The 19,102-nt window shown below is 43.0% G+C and overlaps 1 protein-coding gene across 4 annotated transcripts in view; it reads right to left on the bottom strand.

Moving 5' to 3' along the window:
* LOC110489247 (beta-synuclein) overlaps window positions 1-18,346 on the bottom strand; it is a 36,440-nt gene extending 18,094 nt beyond the window's left edge. For 2 of the 4 annotated variants that reach the window (XM_036943526.1, XM_036943527.1), the window contains exons 1-2: window positions 17,784-17,816; window positions 16,500-16,641 (exon numbers count right to left, since the gene is read on the bottom strand). In XM_036943526.1, coding sequence (XP_036799421.1) covers window positions 16,500-16,641; window positions 17,784-17,801 — 160 coding nt within the window. In that variant the 5' untranslated portion in view covers window positions 17,802-17,816. Of the gene's footprint in view, window positions 1-16,499; window positions 16,642-17,783; window positions 17,817-18,098 lie in introns of those variants that run through there. The other 2 variants (XM_036943529.1, XM_036943528.1) reach the window with 2 other exon arrangements.
* Window positions 18,347-19,102: the final 756 nt, after the last annotated feature.

The raw sequence follows: 19,102 nt of genomic DNA, 5'->3' as shown, positions 1-19,102 counted from the left end.
CAATGACCAAACAAATCCTATGGGTCCTATGGGCCCTGGTCAAAAGTAGTGCACTAAATAGGGAATAGGGAGCCAACCCTGGTCAAACGTAGTGCACTAAATAGGGAATAGGGTGCCATTTGGGAAGCAGATTATCTAGGGGTTTGACAGGCCTCATTCACTACAGGAACACCACAACCCCACCAGCTATCTGAAGGGTTGTAAAGACCTCTGATCAGTCTCCCCCATCAGCCTGTCTACAGCCCTGTCATATTTTCCTTACTGTCACCTGTCTATCTGCTGATCTGTCAAAACATCCATTACTGTCCCCTGTCTATCTGCTGATCTGTCATATCATCCCTTACTGTCACTTACTGTCCCCTGTCTATCTGCTGATCTGTCATAACATCCATTACTGCCCCCTGTCTATCTGCTGATCTGTCATAACATCCATTACTGCCCCTCTCTATCTGCTGATCTGTCAAAACATCCATTACTGCCCCCTGTCTATCTGCTGATCTGTCATAACATCCATTACTGCCCCCTGTCTATCTGCTGATCTGTCAAAACATCCATTACTGTCCCCTGTCTATCTGCTGATCTGTCAAAACATCCTTTACTGCCCACTGTCTATCTGCTGATCTGTCATAACATCCATTACTGTCCCCTGTCTATATGCTGATCTGTCATAACATCCATTACTGCCCCCTGTCTATCTGCTGATCTGTCATAACATCCATTACTGCCCCCTGTCTATCTGCTGCCCCATGAGAACATCCCTTACTGCCCCCTGCCTATCTGCTGCGCCATGAGAACGTCCCTTACTGCCCACTACTGCCCCATGTCTATCTGCTGCCCCATGAGAACGTCCCTTACTGTCCACTACTGCCCCATGTCTATCTGCTGCCCCGTGAGAACATCCCTTACTGCCCACTACTGCCCCATGTCTATCTGCTGCCCCGTGAGAACATCCCTTACTGCCCACTACTGCCCCCTGTCTATCTGCTGCCCCATGAGAACGTCCCTTACTGTCCACTACTGCCCCATGTCTATCTGCTGCCCCGTGAGAACATCCCTTACTGCCCACTACTGCCCCATGTCTATCTGCTGCACCGTGAGAACATCCCTTACTGCCCCCTGTCTATCTGCTGCCCCGTGAGAACGTCCCTTACTGCCCACTACTGCCCCATGTCTATCTGTTGCCTCGTGAGAACATCCCCTACTGCCCCCTGTCTATCTGCTGAGCCATGAGAACATCCCTTACTGCCCCCTGTCTATCTGTTGCCCCGTGAGAACATCCATTACTGCCCCCTGTCTATCTGTTGCCCTGTGAGAACATCCCCTACTGCCCCCTGTCTATCTGTTGCCCCATGAGAACATCCCTTACTGCCCCCTGTCTATCTGTTGCCCCATGAGAACATCCCCTACTGCCCCCTGTCTATCTGTTGCCCCGTGAGAACATCCATTACTGCCCCCTGTCTATCTGTTGCCTCGTGAGAACATCCCTTACTGCCCCTTGCCTATCTGCTGCGCCATGAGAACATCCCTTACTGCCCCCTGTCTATCTGCTGCCCCGTGAGAACGTCCCTTACTGTCCACTACTGCCCCATGTCTATCTGCTGCCCCGTGAGAACATCCCTTACTGCCCACTACTGCCCCATGTCTATCTGCTGCCCCGTGAGAACATCCCTTACTGCCCCTTGCCTATCTGCTGCGCCATGAGAACATCCCTTACTGCCCCCTGTCTATCTGCTGCCCCATGAGAACGTCCCTTACTGCCCACTACTGCCCCATGTCTATCTGCTGCCCCATGAGAACGTCCCTTACTGTCCACTACTGCCCCATGTCTATCTGCTGCCCCGTGAGAACATCCCTTACTGCCCACTACTGCCCCATGTCTATCTGCTGCCCCGTGAGAACATCCCTTACTGCCCACTACTGCCCCCTGTCTATCTGCTGCCCCATGAGAACGTCCCTTACTGTCCACTACTGCCCCATGTCTATCTGCTGCCCCGTGAGAACATCCCTTACTGCCCACTACTGCCCCATGTCTATCTGCTGCGCCATGAGAACATCCCTTACTGCCCCCTGTCTATCTGCTGCCCCGTGAGAACGTCCCTTACTGTCCACTACTGCCCCATGTCTATCTGCTGCCCCGTGAGAACATCCCTTACTGCCCACTACTGCCCCATGTCTATCTGCTGCCCCGTGAGAACATCCCTTACTGCCCCTTGCCTATCTGCTGCGCCATGAGAACATCCCTTACTGCCCCCTGTCTATCTGCTGCCCCATGAGAACGTCCCTTACTGCCCACTACTGCCCCATGTCTATCTGCTGCCCCATGAGAACGTCCCTTACTGTCCACTACTGCCCCATGTCTATCTGCTGCCCCGTGAGAACATCCCTTACTGCCCACTACTGCCCCATGTCTATCTGCTGCCCCGTGAGAACATCCCTTACTGCCCACTACTGCCCCCTGTCTATCTGCTGCCCCATGAGAACGTCCCTTACTGTCCACTACTGCCCCATGTCTATCTGCTGCCCCGTGAGAACATCCCTTACTGCCCACTACTGCCCCATGTCTATCTGCTGCACCGTGAGAACATCCCTTACTGCCCCCTGTCTATCTGCTGCCCCGTGAGAACGTCCCTTACTGCCCACTACTGCCCCATGTCTATCTGTTGCCTCGTGAGAACATCCCCTACTGCCCCCTGTCTATCTGCTGAGCCATGAGAACATCCCTTACTGCCCCCTGTCTATCTGTTGCCCCGTGAGAACATCCATTACTGCCCCCTGTCTATCTGTTGCCCTGTGAGAACATCCCCTACTGCCCCCTGTCTATCTGTTGCCCCATGAGAACATCCCTTACTGCCCCCTGTCTATCTGTTGCCCCATGAGAACATCCCCTACTGCCCCCTGTCTATCTGTTGCCCCGTGAGAACATCCATTACTGCCCCCTGTCTATCTGTTGCCTCGTGAGAACATCCCTTACTGCCCCTTGCCTATCTGCTGCGCCATGAGAACATCCCTTACTGTCCACTACTGCCCCATGTCTATCTGCTGCCCCGTGAGAACATCCCTTACTGCCCACTACTGCCCCATGTCTATCTGCTGCCCCGTGAGAACATCCCTTACTGCCCCTTGCCTATCTGCTGCGCCATGAGAACATCCCTTACTGCCCCCTGTCTATCTGCTGCCCCATGAGAACGTCCCTTACTGCCCACTACTGCCCCATGTCTATCTGCTGCCCCATGAGAACGTCCCTTACTGTCCACTACTGCCCCATGTCTATCTGCTGCCCCGTGAGAACATCCCTTACTGCCCACTACTGCCCCATGTCTATCTGCTGCCCCGTGAGAACATCCCTTACTGCCCACTACTGCCCCCTGTCTATCTGCTGCCCCATGAGAACGTCCCTTACTGTCCACTACTGCCCCATGTCTATCTGCTGCCCCGTGAGAACATCCCTTACTGCCCACTACTGCCCCATGTCTATCTGCTGCACCGTGAGAACATCCCTTACTGCCCCCTGTCTATCTGCTGCCCCGTGAGAACGTCCCTTACTGCCCACTACTGCCCCATGTCTATCTGTTGCCTCGTGAGAACATCCCCTACTGCCCCCTGTCTATCTGCTGATCTGTCATAACATCCCTTACTGCCCCCTGTCTATCTGTTGCCCCGTGAGAACATCCATTACTGCCCCCTGTCTATCTGTTGCCCTGTGAGAACATCCCCTACTGCCCCCTGTCTATCTGTTGCCCCATGAGAACATCCCTTACTGCCCCCTGTCTATCTGTTGCCCCATGAGAACATCCCCTACTGCCCCCTGTCTATCTGTTGCCCCGTGAGAACATCCATTACTGCCCCCTGTCTATCTGTTGCCTCGTGAGAACATCCCCTACTGCCCCCTGTCTATCTGCTGCCCCGTGAGAACATCCCTTACTGCCCCCTGTCTATCTGTTGCCCCTTGAGAACATCCTCTACTGTCCCCTGGGGGCCACTAACAGAGTTGGGATATCCTCTTTCAAAAGAAGAGCACCGAAGTTAAACAGAGGGAGAGTGAGAGATGCTTTCATTGAAGCCCTATGTTGTGTGGACGGTCACAAAGACGAAGTGTACTGTACTCCAAAGAGATGTACTGGAAGACGATATAATGAGTTGTACTATGGTTTTCTCATTCCACTTTGCTGTAAGCTCTTGTCTTTCTGCTGGGAAGGAAAAAACGATAATGGCCACTTATCATGAAAGGTATGAAACTGAGGAGCGTTTGAATAATAGCTGAAGTAAGTGGCATTGAATAACATCATTTTCTCCATTTCTACAACCAGGAACAGCATGTTCAAATGTCTGTGCTTTTAGAGGTGGGTAGTTCTATTAGGATCTCTTCCTTCCCTCCCCTCCCCTCCACGCTCTTCCCCCTCCCCTTCGCCCTCTCCTCTCCTCTCCTCTCCTCCCCTTCGCCCTCTCCTCTCCTCTTCTCTCCTCTTCTCTCCTCTCCTCTCCTCTCCTCTTCTCTCCTCTCCTCTTCTTTCCTCTCCTCTCCTCCCCTTCGCCCTCTCCTCTCCTCTCCTCTCCTCTCCTCTCCTCTCCTCCCCTTCGCCTTCCCTCTCCTCTCCTCTCCTCCCCTTCGCCCTCTCCTCTCCTCTCCTCTCCTCTCCTCTCCTCTCCTCCCCTTCGCCCTCTCCTCTCCTCTCCTCTCCTCTCCTCTCCTCTCCTCTCCTCTCCTCTCCTTTGCCCTCCCCTCTCCTCTCCTCTCTAGGCAGTCTGCTAAGCTGGCTAGTCCGTCTACAGCAGCAGCTGTCAAAAGTGGTCTGTCGACCTATCGACTTCTCTCTCACCCGTCCTCCACCAATCACATTCTCGCCCACCCATCCTTCATTTGGGCGATTATTAGCGAGCTGGACAACAGTCAAGAAACTGTATGAATGTCATTTAGTAATTTCTAAGTATCTTGTTTTGGATACCTCCCCCGGGCTGGATTGGACTCCCCCGTGGGCCGGATGTTCGACATCACTGCTAGAGATCCATCTGTATCTGGGCTCCGGATTCTGGTATCCATTATATACATACTGTACTGTACATGTCATACTTAACATCAGACACAGGTACTCTATACATCTGTAACGTTCTCTATACATGTATACCTGTATACTCTATACATACTGCAAATAACACCTATTCTATGCACATCTATGCACATATATGCACATCTATGCACATCTCTGTTAGTCAGCGTTATAGAAGGCAACATAAAGCCCTGTAATTGTCCCTCTGGTCCCCTGGAGACAGCTTCTCACTGTGTCCCTGACTCACAAGCTGTCACCATACAATACACCTAATACATTGACATAAGGCATGATGGCCTGCTGTCTTCACCCATAGCGCCCCCCCCCCCCCCCCCCCCCCCTCCTGCCATCTAGCTCCCCCCTCTCCTCACCTCTTGGTCCAATTCCTCACCCCTCCTCCTCTCACCCTTGGTTCAGTACACCCCCCCTCCTCTTCCTCCTCCACCCTCTCTCCCCTCCTCCCTAACCCCTATCTCCAATACCTCCGCTCTACCTCTACCCCTCTCCTCTATCCTCTCACCCCTCCTCCCTAACCCCTATCTCCAATACCTCCCCTCTACCCCTCTCCTCTATCCTCTCACCCCTCCTCCCTAACCCCTATCTCCAATACCTCCCCTCTACCTCTACCCCTCTCCTCTATCCTCTCACCCCTCCTCCCTAACCCCTATCTCCAATACCTTCCCTCTACCCCTCTCCTCCATCCTCTCACCCCTCCTCCCTAACACCTATCTCCAATACCTCCCCTCTACCTCTACCCCTCTATCCTCTCACCGCTCCTCCCTAACCCCTATCTCCAATACCACCCCTTCCCTCTACCCCTCTCCTCTATCCTCTCACCCCTCCCCCACCCTCTCCCCTGTCCCCATGCAGGTCAGGTAGTAGACCTTACAGTGAAATGCTGAATACAACAGGTGTAGTAGACCACACAGTGAAATGCTGAATACAACAGGTGTAGTAGACCTTACGGTGAAATGCTGAATACAACAGGTGTAGTAGACCAGTGAAATGCTGAATACAACAGGTGTAGTAGACCTTACAGTGAAATGCTGAATACAACAGGTGTAGTAGACCTTACAGTGAAATGCTGTATACAACAGGTGTAGTAGACCTTACAGTGAAATGCTGAATACAACAGGTGTAGTAGACCTTACAGTGAAATGCTGAATACAACAGGTGTAGTAGACCTTACAGTGAAATGCTGAATACAACAGGTGTAGTAGACCTCACAGTGAAATGCTGAATACAACAGGTGTAGTAGACCTTACAGTGAAATGCTGAATACAACAGGTGTAGTAGACCTCACAGTGAAATGCTGAATACAACAGGTGTAGTAGACCTCACAGTGAAATGCTGAATACAACAGGTGTAGTAGACCTCACAGTGAAATGCTGAATACAACAGGTGTAGTAGACCTTACAGTGGAATGCTGAATACAACCGGTGTAGTAGACCTTACAGTGAAATGCTGAATACAACAGGTGTAGTAGACCTCACAGTGAAATGCTGAATACAACAGGTGTAGTAGACCTTACAGTGAAATGCTGAATACAACAGGTGTAGTAGACCTCACAGTGAACTGCTGAATACAACAGGTGTAGTAGACCTTACAGTGAAATGCTGAATACAACAGGTGTAGTAGACCTCACAGTGAAATGCTGAATACAACAGGTGTAGTAGACCTCACAGTGAAATGCTGAATACAACAGGTGTAGTAGACCTTACAGTGAAATGCTGAATACAACAGGTGTAGTAGACCTTACAGTGAAATGCTGAATACAACAGGTGTAGTAGACCTTACAGTGAAATGCTGAATACAACAGGTGTAGTAGACCTTACAGTGAAATGCTGAATACAACAGGTGTAGTAGACCTTACAGTGAAATGCTGAATACAACAGGTGTAGTAGACCTTACAGTGAAATGCTGAATATAACAGGTGTAGTAGACCTCACAGTGAAATGCTGAATATAACAGGTGTAGTAGACCTTACAGTGAAATGCTGAATACAACAGGTGTAGTAGACCTCACAGTGAAATGCTGAATACAACAGGTGTAGTAGACCTCACAGTGAAATGCTGAATACAACAGGTGTAGTAGACCTCACAGTGAAATGCTGAATACAACAGGTGTAGTAGACCTTACAGTGAAATGCTGAATACAACAGGTGTAGTAGACCTTACAGTGAAATGCTGAATACAACAGGTGTAGTAGACCTTACAGTGAAATGCTGAATACAACAGGTGTAGTAGACCTTACAGTGAAATGCTGAATACAACAGGTGTAGTAGACCTTACAGTGAAATGCTGAATACAACAGGTGTAGTAGACCTTGCAGTGAAATGCTGAATATAACAGGTGTAGTAGACCTCACAGTGAAATGCTGAATATAACAGGTGTAGTAGACCTTACAGTGAAATGCTGAATACAACAGGTGTAGTAGACCTCACAGTGAAATGCTGAATACAACAGGTGTAGTAGACCTTACAGTGAAATGCTGAATACAACAGGTGTAGTAGACCTCACAGTGAAATGCTGAATACAACAGGTGTAGTAGACCTTACAGTGAAATGCTGAATACAACAGGTGTAGTAGACCTTACAGTGAAATGCTGAATACAACAGGTGTAGTAGACCTCACAGTGAAATGCTGAATACAACAGGTGTAGTAGACCTCACAGTGAAATGCTGAATACAACAGGTGTAGTAGACCTCACAGTGAAATGCTGAATACAACAGGTGTAGTAGACCTCACAGTGAAATGCTGAATACAACAGGTGTAGTAGACCTCACAGTGAAATGCTGAATACAACAGGTGTAGTAGACCTTACAGTGAAATGCTGAATACAACAGGTGTAGTAGACCTCACAGTGAAATGCTGAATACAACAGGTGTAGTAGACCTTACAGTGAAATGCTGAATACAACAGGTGTAGTAGACCTCACAGTGAAATGCTGAATACAACAGGTGTATTAGACCTCACAGTGAAATGCTGAATACAACAGGTGTAGTAGACCTTACAGTGAAATGCTGAATACAACAGGTGTAGTAGACCTTACAGTGAAATGCTGAATACAACAGGTGTAGTAGACCTTACAGTGAAATGCTGAATACAACAGGTGTAGGTAGACCTTACAGTGAAATGCTGAATACAACAGGTGTAGTAGACCTTACAGTGAAATGCTGTATACAACAGGTGTAGTAGACCTCACAGTTAAATGCTGAATACAACAGGTGTAGTAGACCTTACAGTGAAATGCTGAATACAACAGGTGTAGTAGACCTTACAGTGAAATGCTGAATACAACAGGTGTAGTAGACCTTACAGTGAAATGCTGAATACAACAGGTGTAGTAGACCTTACAGTGAAATGCTTAATACAACAGGTGTAGTAGACCTCACAGTGAAATGCTGAATACAACAGGTGTAGTAGACCTCAAAGTGAAATGCTGAATACAACAGGTGTAGTAGACCACACAGTGAAATGCTGAATACAACAGGTGTAGTAGACCTTAAAGTGAAATGCTGAATACAACAGGTGTAGTAGACCTTACAGTGAAATGCTGAATACAACAGGTGTAGTAGACCTCACAGTGAAATGCTGAATACAACAGGTGTAGTAGACCTTACAGTGAAATGCTGAATACAACAGGTGTAGTAGACCTTACAGTGAAATGCTGAATACAACAGGTGTAGTAGACCTCACAGTGAAATGCTGAATACAACAGGTGTAGTAGACCTTACAGTGAAATGCTGAATACAACAGGTGTAGTAGACCTCACAGTGAAATGCTGAATACAACAGGTGTAGTAGGCCTTACAGTGAAATGCTGAATACAACAGGTGTAGTAGACCTCACAGTGAAATGCTGAATACAACAGGTGTAGTAGACCTCACAGTGAAATGCTGAATACAACAGGTGTAGTTGACCTCACAGTGAAATGCTGAATACAACAGGTGTAGTAGACCTTACAGTGAAATGCTGAATACAACAGGTGTAGTAGACCTTACAGTGAAATGCTGAATACAACAGGTGTAGTAGACCTTACAGTGAAATGCTGAATACAACAGGTGTAGTAGACCTTACAGTGAAATGCTGAATACAACAGGTGTAGTAGACCTCACAGTGAAATGCTGAATACAACAGGTGTAGTTGACCTCACAGTGAAATGCTGAATACAACAGGTGTAGTAGACCTTACAGTGAAATGCTGAATACAACAGGTGTAGTAGACCTTACAGTGAAATGCTGAATACAACAGGTGTAGGTAGACCTTACAGTGAAATGCTGAATACAACAGGTGTAGTAGACCTTACAGTGAAATGCTGAATACAACAGGTGTAGTAGACCTTACAGTTAAATGCTGAATACAACAGGTGTAGGTAGACCTTACAGTGAAATGCTGAATACAACAGGTGTAGTAGACCTTACAGTGAAATGCTGAATACAACAGGTGTAGTAGACCTCACAGTGAAATGCTGAATACAACAGGTGTAGTAGACCTCACAGTGAAATGCTGAATACAACAGGTGTAGTAGACCTTACAGTGAAATGCTGAATACAACAGGTGTAGTAGACCTTACAGTGAAATGCTGAATACAACAGGTGTAGTAGACCTTACAGTGAAATGCTGAATACAACAGGTGTAGTAGACCTTACAGTGAAATGCTGAATACAACAGGTGTAGTAGACCTCACAGTGAAATGCTGAATACAACAGGTGTAGTAGACCTCACAGTGAAATGCTGAATACAGCAGGTGTAGTAGACCTTACAGTGAAATGCTGAATACAACAGGTGTAGTAGACCTTACAGTGAAATGCTGAATACAACAGGTGTAGTAGACCTTACAGTGAAATGCTGAATACAACAGGTGTAGTAGACCTTACAGTGAAATGCTGAATACAACAGGTGTAGTAGACCTTACAGTGAAATGCTGAATACAACAGGTGTAGTAGACCTTACAGTGAAACGCTGAATACAACAGGTGTAGTAGACCTTACAGTGAAATGCTGAATACAACAGGTGTAGTAGACCTTACAGTGGAATGCTGAATACAACAGGTGTAGTAGACCTCACAGTGAAATGCTGAATACAACAGGTGTAGTAGACCGTACAGTGAAATGCTGAATACAACAGGTGTAGTAGACCTCACAGTGAAATGCTGAATACAACAGGTGTAGTAGACCTCACAGTGAAATGCTGAATACAACAGGTGTAGTAGACCTTACAGTGAAATGCTGAATACAACAGGTGTAGTAGACCTCACAGTGAAATGCTGAATACAACAGGTGTAGTAGACCTCACAGTGAAATGCTGAATACAACAGGTATAGTAGACCTTACAGTGAAATGCTGAATACAACAGGTGTAGTAGACCTTACAGTGAAATGCTGAATACAACAGGTGTAGTAGACCTCACAGTGAAATGCTGAATACAACAGGTGTAGTAGACCTTACAGTGAAATGCTGAATACAACAGGTGTAGTAGACCTTACAGTGAAATGCTGAATACAACAGGTGTAGTAGACCTTACAGTGAAATGCTGAATACAACAGGTGTAGTAGGCCTTAGGCTGCATTTGAACAAAATTTGGAAAAAGTCAAGGGGTCTGAATACTTTCCGAATGCACTGTAAATCACCCAGGCACGTCAAAGATGCAGTTGTCCTTCGGAACTGAACTGTGTGACAGGGCGGAAACTGCTTAGAGATGTCATCATGAGTCCATCGGTGATTTAAAAATGAGGATGGATTAGCAGTTTTTTAGTGACTCCACAACTCCACGGGTATTGTGTGTAGATTGATGAGGTCAACAACGACCTAAATGACAGAGTGAAAATAATAATGAAAGTGTGCAACAAGGCACTAAAGTAATTCTGCAAAACAAACACGACAAAGAAATATACTTTTTGGCCTAAATGTAAAGCCTTATGTTTGGGCCAAATCCAACACAACACATCACTGAGTAACTGTCTCCTCATTTTCAAGCATGGTGGTGGCTGCATCATGGTATGGGTATGCTTGACATTGGCAAAGACTGGGGAGTTTTTCAGGATGAAAAGAAACAGGATGGCGCTAAGCACAGGCAAAATCCTAGAAGAAAACCTGCTTCAGTCTGCTTTACACCAGACACTGGGAGAGGAATTCACCTTTCGTCAGGACAATAACCTACAAAACAAAGCCATATCTATACTGGAGTTGCTTACCAAGAAGACAGTGAATATTCCTTAGTGGCCAAATTACAGTTTTGACTTAAATCTGATTGAAAATCTATAACAAGACTTGAACATTGATGTCTAGTCATACCCAATAAAATGATAACTGATTCCCAACACCTTGAAAGAATTTGAAGAATTTCTTAAAGAATAGTGGGCAAATATCGCACAATACAGGTGTGTAAAGCTCTTATGAGACTTACCCAGAAATACTCACAGCTGTAATCATTGTCAAAGTTGTTTCTACCATGTATTGACTCAGGGAGGTGAGAACGTATCTAATCAAGATATATTTATTAGTGTTTAATTTAAAAAAAATATTAGCATTTTGTCTTCCATTTTGACATTACACAGTATTGTGTGTAGATTGTTGACAACAACAAAAAAAAACACAAATAAAACCATTTTGATCCCACTTTGTAACACAATAACATGTGAAGAAACCCAATGAAGGTGTAGACTTTCTACACTCAGAAAAGAGAGTTCCAAAAGGGGTTCTTTGCAGAAGGTTCTACCAAGAACCGTTTTGATCAGAAGAACCCTTTTGGAAGACAAGGGTTCTTTGTAAGGCAAAGAGTTCCACCTAGAACCTTTAACGTCACAAGAACCGTTTTTGGAAGAAAGAGTTCTTTGACGGTTCTTTGGAAGGCAGGAAGGATTATTCGGAAGGCTAGAAGGGTTCTACCATAGAGCCATCTATAATATTTCCCAGCATGCTCTATTGCAGCGATATGTTCAGAATGGTTCGTTTTACTGTAATATGTGTGATTTTGCATGTGCATTGATTGTTTAATTAATGTAACGCTACACATAGACAGATAACATACAGTTTTCTAAATGAATCTGTTAGTAATTGGATTTATTGCAAACGTTACTGTTTCAGTTAAAAGATAATTGAGATAGTCTCAGTATTCGATCTTCCCTACCCTGGCAGTTATTCTGAATGCAGGTTACAGGTGATTAACAATTCCACTTATTGGATATCCTAACTCTGGCTGGATTCCAATTGGTATAACACATCACTTTGCAATCCAGCATAGTTAAAATAAAATCAAAAAATGTAACCTTTATTTAACTAGACAAGTCAGTTATTTACAATGACGACCTACACCGACCAAACCCGGATGACGCTGAGCCAATTGTGAGCCGCCTTACGGGACTCCTAATCACGGCCGGTTATGATACAGCCTGGAATCAAACCAGGGTGTCTGTAGTGTAGTCTCTAGCACTGAGATGCAGTGCCTTAAACTGCTGCGCCACTCGGGAGCCCAAAATCATAATGTGACTTGCAGGTCTGATGTGGCCTGTAAACCAGGAGTTTCCTAACACCACCGTGCTAGTGTATAACTAGTCCCTCAAAGAAAGGCCTGATGATATATGTAATGTATTGTCATAAATAATTAAATGTTCAATGCTAATAAGCCTGGTGTGACCGTTCATAGAACATTCTAGGAAGAACCCTCCAAAGATAAAATGGTTCTAGGAAGAACCCTCCAAAGATAAAATGGTTCCAGGAAGAACCCTCCAAAGATAAAATGGTTCTAGGAAGAACCCTCCAAAGATAAAATGGTTCTAGGAAGAACCCTCCAAAGATAAAATGGTTCTAGGAAGAACCCTCCAAAGATAAAATGGTTCTAGGAAGAACCCTTCATAGTGGGACCTAGGCAGAACCATATAAACAGGGGGGTTCTTTGAAGAATCCTACAAAGAGGGTTTTAGATAGAACCCTGTGCAAAGTGTTCTACCCAGCACCAAAAAGGGTTGGCCTATGGGGACATACCCGAAGAACCCTGTATGGTTCTACTTAGCACCTTTTATTCTAAGAGTGTATATTGGCCACAGCAACAATATTGACTTCCTCAGCTGGGACAATATTATTCATGTTCAGTCAGACGCACACCTCAGGAAACCTTGTCATTTACAACATCTGAATCCCCTGGTGAAATATAATGTCAGTGCCTTCATTATTGAATATATACGAGTGAGCACATCTTGTTCATTGGTCAATGTGTATCTTTTCCCTGTACAGTATGTTAATATCATAATGCCCTGGATGTAACGAACGTAGACAGCCACAGCCAACATCCTCCTTCCATACATTTGTAGTGCACAATCCACAGTAACCTACATAATGAACCCATAGTAACCTACATAATGAATCCATAGTAACCTATAGAATGAATCCATAGTAACCTACATAATGAATCCATAGTAACCTACATAATGAACCCATAGTAACCTACATAATGAATCCATAGTAACCTACATAATGAACCCATAGTAACCTACATAATGAATCCATAGTAACCTACATAATGAACCCATAGTAAACAACATAATGAATCCATAGCAACCTACATAATGAACCCATAGTAACCTACATAATGAATCCATAGCAACCTACATAATGAATCCATAGCAACCTACATAATGAATCCATAGTAACCTACATAATGAACCCATAGTAACCTACATAATGAACCCATAGTAAACAACATAATGAACCCATAGTAACCTACATAATGAACCCATAGTAACCTACATAATGAACCCATAGTAAACAACATAATGAACCCATAGTAACCTACATAATGAATCCATAGTAACCTACATAATGAACCCATAGTAACCTACATAATGAATCCATAGTAACCTACATAATGAACCCATAGTAAACAACATAATGAATCCATAGCAACCTACATAATGAACCCATAGTAACCTACATAATGAACCCATAGTAACCTACATAATGAATCCATAGCAACCTACATAATGAATCCATAGTAACCTACATAATGAACCCATAGTAAACAACATAATGAACCCATAGTAAACAACATAATGAATCCATAGCAACCTACATAATGAATCCATAGCAACCTACATAATGAACCCATAGTAACCTACATAATGAATCCATAGCAACCTACATAATGAATCCATAGTAACCTACATAATGAACCCATAGTAAACAACATAATGAACCCATAGTAACCTACAGAATGAACCCATAGTAACCTACATAATGAACCCATAGTAACCTACATAATGAACCCATAGTAAACAACATAATGAACCCATAGTAAACAACATAATGAATCCATAGTAAACAACATAATGAACCCATAGTAAACAACATAATGAACCCATAGTAACCTACATAATGAACCCATAGTAACCTACATAATGAACCCATAGTAAACAACATAATGAATCCATAGTAACCTACATAATGAATCCATAGTAACCTACATAATGAACCCATAGTAACCTACATAATGAACCCATAGTAAACAACATAATGAACCCATAGTAAACAACATAATGAATCCATAGTAACCTACATAATGAACCCATAGTAAACAACATAATGAACCCATAGTAAACAACATAATGAATCCATAGTAACCTACATAATGAACCCATAGTAAACAACATAATGAACCCATAGTAAACAACATAATGAACCCATAGTAAACAACATAATGAATCCATAGTAACCTACATAATGAACCCATAGTAACCTACATAATGAACCCATAGTAACCTACATAATGAACCCATAGTAAACAACATAATGAACCCATAGCAACCTACATAATGAATCCATAGTAACCTACATAATGAACCCATAGTAAACAACATAATGAACCCATAGTAACCTACATAATGAATCCATAGCAACCTACATAATGAACCCATAGTAAACAATATAATGAATCCATAGCAACCTACATAATGAACCCATAGTAACCTACATAATGAACCCATAGTAACCTACATAATGAACCCATAGTAAACAACATAATGAATCCATAGCAACCTACATAATGAACCCATAGTAACCTACATAATGAACCCATAGTAACCTACATAATGAACCCATAGTAAACAACATAATGAACCCATAGTAACCTACAGAATGAACCCATAGTAACCTACATAATGAACCCATAGTAACCTACATAGTGAACCCATAGCAACCTACATAATGAATCCATAGCAACCTACATAATGAACCCATAGTAACCTACAGAATGAACCCATAGTAACCTACATAATGAACCCATAGTAACCTACATAGTGAACCCATAGCAACCTACATAATGAATCCATAGTAACCTACATAATGAACCCATAGTAACCTACATAATGAACCCATAGTAAACAACATAATGAACCCATAGTAACCTACAGAATGAACCCATAGTAACCTACATAATGAACCCATAGTAACCTACATAGTGAACCCATAGCAACCTACATAATGAACCCATAGTAACCTACATAATGAACCCATAGTAACCTACATAATGAACCCATAGTAAACAACATAATGAACCCATAGTAACCTACAGAATGAACCCATAGTAACCTACATAATGAACCCATAGTAACCTACATAGTGAACCCATAGTAACCTACATAATGAATCCATAGCAACCTACATAATGAACCCATAGTAAACAACATAATGAACCCATAGTAAACAACATAATGAATCCATAGCAACCTACATAATGAATCCATAGCAACCTACATAATGAACCCATAGTAAACAACATAATGAATCCATAGTAACCTACATAATGAATCCATAGTAACCTACATAATGAACCCATAGTAACCTACATAGTGAACCCATAGTAACCTACATAATGAATCCATAGTAACCTACATAATGAACCCATAGTAAACAACATAATGAATCCATAGCAACCTACATAATGAATCCATAGTAACCTACATAATGAACCCATAGTAAACAACATAATGAACCCATAGTAAACAACATAATGAACCCATAGTAAACAACATAATGAATCCATAGCAACCTACATAATGAACCCATAGTAACCTACAGAATGAACCCATAGTAACCTACATAATGAATCCATAGCACAGACACAATGCAATGTAGGCAGTGAGGGATCAATTATGCTTTCACTACTACACGCTTCAAAGAGAAGCCATGACATCCTATTAAAAAGGATGACAAAAAGACCCACCCCTATTCCAACCAATCAAGGAAAAGTACATTGTCTCTGGACCTATAGCGTCGCTCTACGAAGCGTTCTAAATGTCAGCGCTCTCAACTCTTATTGGTCGATTTCTGCTGTACATAATAACTTGCTCGCTCGGCAGGCGCTCGTGATGTGCATGCATTAAATTGAAGCCGTGGACGTCACAGGTACCGGATTATCCAACAGAGTGATTTCGGTCTAACGTTCTAAAGCTCGGGTCTTACCGATAAACATGGCGCCTTCCTTGGTCTTTTCCGCCGCCAGCGCAGCTCCCTCCTTAGTCTTCTCCGCGGCCATAGCCATGCCGTCTTTAGCTTTGGACAACCCTTTCATGAACACATCCATCTCGACCCTGGTCCTGGAGCTCTGGAGAGATGCAAAGAACCATGAATCACGTCCCATGTAGTCTATTGTATCGGCCTACAGTCCTATACCGTAGTAATGTGGTAGGCCGAGTACTAGTTACATGCTAACGGAAAGCTACATCTAAAGAAGAAACAAACGTCCTGAAGCAGAGCGTTGTAATTATGTATGATGAATTATTTTGTATTCGGTAGGGTCCTGGAGATCTGGAGAGGAGGGAATGGGATCCCGTTACAACACTGATTGTCAGTAGTTTACCATGCGTTATTATATACGGTTATATGGCACTAGTTACACGGTAATGAATGACTGTTTTTGACGGATTGATTGCGCTGGAGAGAGATGGATAGCCATACCCAATACAATGATAACTGTCCATGGTGCTGAAAGAGCGCTTTTTAATGACGTATTCTGAATTAGTTTTATTCTGTATTTCTCGGTTATGGACTGTAGTTGATTTATTGTCAGATGAGGAGGATGTTAATAGCTTAACGCATGTAACTAACGTGTTTTCTTCCTTCTAATACCATAGATGTCACTTTGTGTCTTGGTTTTCATTGGTTGCGATGACGGAAGAATGGGGATTGGAGGAATCCTCCGGTCTCCGTTCACAGTTGGCCTCGATAGCCGAACCTCTCTGCCACAGACCAGTCATTAATAGTAAAGGCCGTTTTTTATTTTTTTTTCGCACCTCCTCCCTAACCCTAACCCTCTTTCTCCAAATGTCATGAAATATCCAGAGAGAGCGAGAGAAGGGGAAAAAAAGGTTTATATGAAATGGTTAAATGTGCTCGCGGTCATTAATTATTACTTGTAATATTACTCTTAATGTCCGCGCGAGCCGAGGACAAGTCAGGAAGTTGAATTTGAAATAGCGCCTATGTGATCTACCTATTTAACCAAGCGCATTACATGTGATATTGCCTAGCCCTACTATTCTATGTGGGGGAAGGGGAGGGAGAAAACTACGTGATGCTCATCACGGGCACCAAGAACAATATGTATTTTGTCAATAAATACGTATATATCTACAGGGAAGAATATGACATAAAACAAATATTTCTATTCATAAAAAAAAATCAAATACACGATTTAATCAATCATTTCGATGTGTTAATATTATAATAATTATTAGGCTACTGTACCTTATAGAGAACGCCCATTCAGGAAATTATGTCTCGTCAATTTTCTCATCAAATGCAACAATTGCTCTTTCGGCCTTTCATCAGGTCTCCATTTGACACTGATTTAATTCAACGTGTTGGTTATCTATAATTAACACGGATCAGTTACATAATAAACTAAAATATGTGTAGCCTTCAATGATTCCCCCCCCCCCTCTCCTATAAAACGTACCGTTATAATGTCGATATTATTTCCATTACAACCTCCTAAATGTTTTTCCTTTCTCTCGACGCCAAACACAAATATCACAATAAAACATCATGAAATCCTCTTACCTTTTCTTTACAAAGATGACTTGTTTCCTCAAGGTTCTATTACCCAGCTGATTCAAATATCGCCTAGAACGGGAGCTGCTGTCAGTAACTGATCTCTAGGTAGGTGGGCCTTCCTCGGGATTGTCTGTCTGTCGACCAATAGGAACCGACTGATCACGTAGCCCCCTTTTTTTCATTGATCATTCCAACAGCACGACATCAACATCACTATCATCATCATCGTGACCATCAACAATATAGTCTTTACCCCTTTAAAATAGAAAACACATAACATAATTTGTTATTATGAGTATGTGTCCGACAGACAATTAGTCAAAGTAGTATTAGTAACAGCAGTGGTAGTATCAGCAGGCCTGCCAATTATAAGATGATTATCAATGTTCTGAAAATGTTCTCTAACTGAAAATGTTCTCTAACTGAAAATGTTCTCTAACTAAAAATGTTCTCTAACTGAAAAATGTTCTCTAACTGAAAATGTTCTCTAACTGAAAATGTTCTCTAACTGAAAAATGTTCTCTAACTGAAAATGTTCTCTAACTGAAAATGTTCTCTAACTGAAAATGTTCTCTAACTGAAAATGTTCTCTAACTGAAAATGTTCTCTAACTGAAAAATGTTCTCTAACTGAAAATGTTATCTAACTGAAAATGTTCTCTTAACTGAAAATGTTCTCTAACTGAAAATGTTCTCTAACTGAAAATGTTCTCTAACTGAAAATGTTCTCTAACTGAAAATGTTCTCTAACTAAAAATGTTCTCTAACTGAAAATGTTCTCTAACTAAAAATGTTCTCTAACTGAAAATGTTCTCTAACTGAAAAATGTTCTCTAACTGAAAATGTTCTCTAACTGAAAATGTTCTCTAACTGAAAATGTTCTCTAACTGAAAATGTTCTCTAACTGAAAAATGTTCTCTAACTGAAAATGTTCTCTAACTGAAAATGTTCTCTTAACTGAAAATGTTCTCTAACTGAAAATGTTCTCTAACTGAAAATGTTCTCTAACTG

Source organism: Oncorhynchus mykiss, chromosome 14 (assembly GCF_013265735.2).
Source record: "Oncorhynchus mykiss isolate Arlee chromosome 14, USDA_OmykA_1.1, whole genome shotgun sequence".
Taxonomy (NCBI): Eukaryota; Metazoa; Chordata; class Actinopteri; order Salmoniformes; family Salmonidae; genus Oncorhynchus; species Oncorhynchus mykiss.
This window is presented reverse-complemented; position numbering and strand designations above follow the sequence as displayed.